Source organism: Wyeomyia smithii, unplaced genomic scaffold (genome assembly GCF_029784165.1).
Source record: "Wyeomyia smithii strain HCP4-BCI-WySm-NY-G18 unplaced genomic scaffold, ASM2978416v1 HiC_scaffold_57, whole genome shotgun sequence".
In the NCBI taxonomy this organism is placed as follows: Eukaryota; Metazoa; Arthropoda; class Insecta; order Diptera; family Culicidae; genus Wyeomyia; species Wyeomyia smithii.
The window spans coordinates 9,994-15,726 of NW_026599196.1; the positions used below are offsets into that span (position 1 = coordinate 9,994).

The window sequence follows — 5,733 nt, forward strand, 5'->3', positions numbered from 1 at the left end:
GCCTCACAGTCGGCTGTCGGTGCATATAGCAAAACCGGAAAGAAGGCATTTTCGTTTTCGAGCACAGTTTTTCCTAGTCGAGCAATTTTAGTCGAGTACTCCTGCTCGCTCACAGGAACTCGCGTACTCTTTCACAGTCGCTGAGTAGCAATACAAAAGAGATTTTGTGTGTCGGTGCGCGCTTGTTGCTAATCAGGGGAATGCATGAAGAATAAAGAGTATCTCGAAAGCGTGTGTGCAAAAGACTTGAAAAGCGTAGCGTTTTCAAGCATGAAGGAGCAGGAATGTTTTGCTTCTCGCTCGACTTGCGAGATCTATATAATCTTGGATAATAATTCTTTTATTTCATTGAAGCTGGATCATAATCACAATCCTAATCAGAAATCTATTTTTGGTCTGATAAATGTTTTAACTTAAATAGGTAGTCATTCGCGTGATTCTAATCCTAGCCCGAATCTAATTTTCTACCTGATTGCTTAACCTATTTTCGATGATAGTTTGAAGCAGTTTCTGATACTAAATTAATAATTATTGCTAATTCTCAATAAGAATCCATATTCCTCTTGAACTCAAATCCATATGATATCTCACTCTGCATTCTAATCTTATATCAAAGTCAAGTTATGATAAAAATTTCAATTAATATTAAAACTTTAGCACGAATTCAAAGTGTCACCATAATTCCAAAGCTGTCGTAATACACTTCAAATTATTATTAAAAAGCAATCTGCTGTAATTAAAACCACAATTGAACTTATTGCAGCGTTTTACCTTCATGCATAGTTTTTGCTTTTCTTCGAAGAGTTTCATAGAACCAACTCTGATGAAATGTGTTCTTCCATTTCAGTAAAGAAAGGCCCTTAGAACTAATGAAAAATTCAAAGTTATTTTGCAAATAATTGATGAGCTTTAACATCATCAGAGCCAAATACTGCCGCAAGGACTATAGCTCTTGTAAATCAGTGATTTGATGGAAGTGTGAAAACGTTCGGGTTATCTCGCATACTTCCAATCAAAAATCCCAGTTCAACCGAGATATTTTGACCTAGTTGATACTGATACAGAGCCGCTTTGGTGGTGTCTAAATTCGCTAGGCTTGGTACAATTTGAGGAGTTTGTTTGAAGAATCAACGAGCCTTTTTTACTTTGCAGGCCGCCTGCATTGAAGCCTGGCTTGACTCCGGCCTGGACGCTACGAAGCTAATCATGGGCATCCCCAGCTACGGGCATACCTTCACGTTAGCTTCGACGACAAATACCGGAGTTGGCATGCGGACAACCGGTGCCGGAACGGCCGGTCCGTACACCGTGGAAGCAGGAATGCTATCGTATTTAGAAGTCTGTGAAAAGTTGAATACCGGCAGCTACACCAAAGTGTGGGATGACGTACAAAAAGTACCGTATGCGTTCTCCGGCAACCAGTGGATTTCATTCGACGATGTTACATCGGTCGCACTGAAGGTTGCCTATGCCAAGAGTAAAGGAATCGGAGGGGTGATGGTGTGGTCCCTTGAATCGGACGATGCTCGGAATGTTTGTGGTGCGGGAGCTCATCCGATCGGTACGACAATCTACAACGCAGTTTTCGGCTCCAGTGGAACCGTAACAACGACCACAGCAGCAACGACGACTACTACGAAGGCTGCTGCCACTACAACAACAACCACCACAACAGCCAAAACAACAACGACAACCCCCAGCAGCGGGACCCTTATATGTCCTTCATCCGGGTTCAAACGTGATCCGAACGACTGCAGCTCTTTCTACCAATGTTCACCGGGATCGTAAGTCACGCCATAGCATGGGTAAATATAATACTCAAAAATGCATTTTTTTTTTCTCAAACTTGTAGGGCAGTCGTGCTGACCTGGCGCATTACTTGTCAAGCCGGATTGTACTTCGATGAAAACTCCAACACCTGCAACTGGGCCTATTTAGTTAATTGCTAATCAAAACGTGTTACCATAGGCACCAAAATTAATCTCTGCTCAAATAAACCCTTGTTTTTTACGACCCAAAATTGTTGCCTCAATTCGTGAAAACTTTACCTTTCAACTTGACAGTATTTTAATCTCCGCTAATTCACTTTTCTTCAACAGACAAGGTATTCTGCTTCTACAACAGCGGTGCCCTCTACCGAACAGGAAACGGAAAGGTGGCAGTAGCTGATCTGAACCCGAGCTTGTGCACTCATATGGTCTACCAGTATATCTCCTTCACAAGCATTGGTCTCATCGAAACGCTCGATTTGAACACTGCCGAATTGGGACAATTTGTCAAGTTAAAATCTACTTCAATATCAAATCCGAAAATGCTTATCTCTTTGGGTGGTCCCTCGCAGAGCTCTAAAGCAATGTCCAAACTGTTTGTAAGTACCTCCCAGCGTGCTATTACAGCAGCGGCGGTTCTCAAATTTCTCAACCTGTACGGACTGGATGGAGTGGATCTCCACTGGCAGTGGCCCGTACTGAAGGGTGGCTATCCGGATGATCGTACCGCATTCCCAAAGCTGCTTAACGAAATGCAGAAAGTTCTCAAACCTGAGGGAAAATTGCTGACGATCTCCGTGGCACCCACTAAGGATTACTTTGCGTCCTCTTATGATGTGACCGCCATAAATCCGTACGTCGACTACATCAATGTAATGGCGTTCGATTTGCGTGCCTATTGGAATGCCCAGACTGGACACAGTGCTGCGGTTTATCGGGCTGTTGATGAGACTGGCCGAGTCGAACGGGAACTGAATATGGTGAGTAAAATAAAAATTTTCACTAAAGTCCAGTGCGAGTGAATGAGCGCTTTATACTTGCAGGATTTCATTATAGCGGGATGGATTGCTACCGGTATTAGTCCAGCAAAGATCATTCTGGGGGTGTCAGCAAATGGTCATAGTTTTAAACTGGCAGACTCCACGGTCAATGCCTTACGCAGTCGTACAGTAGGACCTGGACCAGCACAAAAGTATACCTTGGAAAAGGGCACCCTGAGTTATCTTGAAGCATGTGAGCTGGCCCGAGAAGGTGGCTGGACAACGGTTTGGGACACGCGCGCACTTGCGTACTATACGTACAAGGGTACCACGTGGTTGTCGTACGAAAGCCAAGCCTCACTGGAAGCGAAACTCAATCTCGCGCGGGAAAACTCCATCGGTGGCGTAGGCATGTGGAACGTGGAAGGTGATGACGTGAGAAATGTCTGCGGTGGGGGCAAGTACACCTTGCTAAGCTATATTGCAGAGGCGTTGATATCCGGGTCGGATTCTACCGTAACACCAATTGCCCCGACTGTCACTACGACCACAACTACAGCCAAAACTACAACCACAACCCAAGCCACCACAGGATACCCGGAATACTGTCCATCCAGTGGGTTCGTTCGTGATCCGTACGATTGCCAATCGTTTTATCGCTGTACTCCCGGATCAAAGTTTGTTGCTACGGGAAAAACAACCTGCGGCGTCGGAACGCTGTTCGATGCCAGGTATAATGTGTGCAATCATGCCGCATCTGTTACTTGTTAACCGTGGAAAGGTAATCATATTTAGATGTAAAATTTGCACAAGGCTTTTAAATCATTAGTTTTTAGTGAGTTTTTATATTAGTGTTAACACATTGCTTGATAACCAATATCAGAATTTAGTTTTTAAAAATTAGAACGGATTCGCATTTAAAAAAAAAATGGCAGTGTGAACTAAAGTGAGGAGTCAAAGTGACGCAATTTTTAGGGTTAAAATTTGTTTCTTTGCACTTAAAAAAAATATTACAAGCATACAATTTTTTTGTTTTTTTTTTTCTTCCGTGAAGGACATGGATGAAGACAATCCTTTTTGCATTACATATTCCAAGTCGTTTTAATTGATCACTAAGAGCTTTTACTTTCTCACACACAACTTCTATTTTACCTTCCCACGCACGCACGCCACAATCCTCGAGCATTCTGAACCCTTGAATTATTTTCAATGTTACAAATACTCTATTAGGATTTCCAAGATAACGATTTCCTGTTGCTGCAAAGTAGCCTGAACTGTTCAAATACCATACAACATTAGTTTTCGTAAGCCTTGGGGGATGATGTCCAAATGACAGAAATTAACTTTGGGCATTATTTTGTAGGGTAGAGCGGGGCTAGTGGGTCAAATTTGGTCAAAATGTTCTGTAAATTTTTGTAGCGAATATCATTGCAAAACTTATTACATTAAAATGTTTTGTTTACTTCTTCCTTCAGCCCCTCAGATGGGGTAAGCTGGTCAGGGTGTAGGGTAAATTGACCATTTTAATTCCGGATGACATTTGCGTCACAGTGGAAGTCAAACCCTTTCTGTTTTTTGTATTATTACGTTATATTTCCGAAATTCCCAACCATGTAAGAAGTAACTCATAAAAAAATCGTGTTACTCTTTCATACCTGATGAGATATATACGTTGGAATCTCTTCGAATTTTGGGTAGCCACTAAATCAAACAAAGCAACCGATCCGATCATCGAGAAATCAGGTAAAAAAGTATTTATTTTCAATTTTTCTTTTAACTTTTTTACAGAAAAAATATATTTTATTAGAGGGCATATTTTTGCGGAGAGACAAAATTATTTTCTACAACGTCAATATCTTCCCAAAATATAATCTTTCAATACCTTCTACCAAATACTACAAGGTATAGAGCCCTATGGGTTGTATAAAATGGTGACGTAGGACTTAATATATATTATATGCTGCGGTAAACAGAATACATGAAAATTTCACACTAGTAATAGTTGTGAAAATTCTCATAACACTTATTTTCAAGCATTTGTAGTTCTGAAAAGAACTGATTCCATAGCCTTCAGCTCGAAATGTGTGCTACAGAACGCTGATGATCGCACCACCACCACCGATAGCAATGAATATTTTGTTGGCCGCGCATAACATTTGCTCTCCGCTGTGCCCTCCAGTGGCTGTGCCAGCTAAATATCCCGCAGTGTAAGATGGTAACTGTTGCTGCCGTATGCAAAATAAAAGTAACATGCTCCGCAGTGCCAGTAGGTTGACTCGTATGCAGCTTTCATTACTCAATGTCGCGTACCTCTAACAGCTATTCTCCACTCCCTATTGTGTGAAAAACTAGACTGAAGCTGAATTTTATACACGCAGTCTTTTGCATGGAGTTCAGCGCAGATTTTTGCCATGAGAGCGTGGCCACGCAGCTTAGAGAAAGACACACGAAACAATACACTTTGTTGAGTCAGAATATGTAGGCAGTGGAATTTATTCCGTCCATGTTATTGTTATCCGTGCTCGGGAAACAAGGGAATAGCAAGGGAAATGTATGGGAAAGCTTAACCTTGGAGTTTTTCGCTTTTTTCACCATTAAGCAGTAAAGCAACAATGTTCAACATTATATCAAACAATTTGTACACATTTTATCTATGCACCGACATATAAATGACTAAGATGCATTGAGTCGTTCGCTTGCTATAATCGTTTGATATCTGACGCAACATTTGCCAGTTTCATTTTCAATTTTACGAAATGTTATCAAGTATAGAAAACAATGACGTAGTCCTAGTCCTTCGGGAAAACGGCCATTACTTGCCAAATATTTAGTATTTTTCATTAACAAACGTGTTTTCTTGTTGTTGAAAAACTGATCTTCAGAAAGTTACTACTTTTATGTAATAGAAAAGATGCTACACACTCACAAAAAACAATCCCAAACTTTGCTTTATTTTCTTAAGCTTTTTGGTATATGACCTCTTA

General features: G+C 41.1%; 2 protein-coding genes across 2 annotated transcripts; both read left to right on the plus strand.

Moving 5' to 3' along the window:
- Positions 1 to 1,134: 1,134 nt before the first annotated feature.
- On the plus strand, positions 1,135 to 2,071 carry LOC129733769 (acidic mammalian chitinase-like). The gene is made up of 2 exons (XM_055695292.1): positions 1,135 to 1,784; positions 1,853 to 2,071. The coding sequence occupies exons 1-2, from the start codon at positions 1,207 to 1,209 to the stop codon at positions 1,947 to 1,949; spliced, it is 675 nt and encodes a 224-aa protein (XP_055551267.1). The 5' UTR covers positions 1,135 to 1,206; the 3' UTR covers positions 1,950 to 2,071.
- Positions 2,072 to 2,096: 25 nt separating this feature from the next.
- LOC129733768 (acidic mammalian chitinase-like) lies at positions 2,097 to 3,765 on the plus strand. Its single transcript, XM_055695291.1, has 2 exons — positions 2,097 to 2,749; positions 2,813 to 3,765. Exons 1-2 carry the CDS (start codon positions 2,195 to 2,197, stop codon positions 3,518 to 3,520), a joined length of 1,263 nt encoding a protein of 420 aa, XP_055551266.1. The 5' UTR covers positions 2,097 to 2,194; the 3' UTR covers positions 3,521 to 3,765.
- The last annotated feature ends 1,968 nt before the right edge of the window (positions 3,766 to 5,733 follow it).

Excerpts from the sequence above, each read along its gene's own strand:
- LOC129733769 (XM_055695292.1), top strand. The coding sequence starts at position 1,207 with ATGGGCATCCCCAGCTACGGGCATACCTTCACGTTAGCTTCGACGACA. Across the intron at positions 1,785-1,852 it reads TACCAATGTTCACCGGGATC|GGCAGTCGTGCTGACCTGGC; the intron begins GTAAGTCACGCC and ends TCAAACTTGTAG.
- LOC129733768 (XM_055695291.1), top strand. The coding sequence starts at position 2,195 with ATGGTCTACCAGTATATCTCCTTCACAAGCATTGGTCTCATCGAAACG. Across the intron at positions 2,750-2,812 it reads TCGAACGGGAACTGAATATG|GATTTCATTATAGCGGGATG; the intron begins GTGAGTAAAATA and ends TTATACTTGCAG.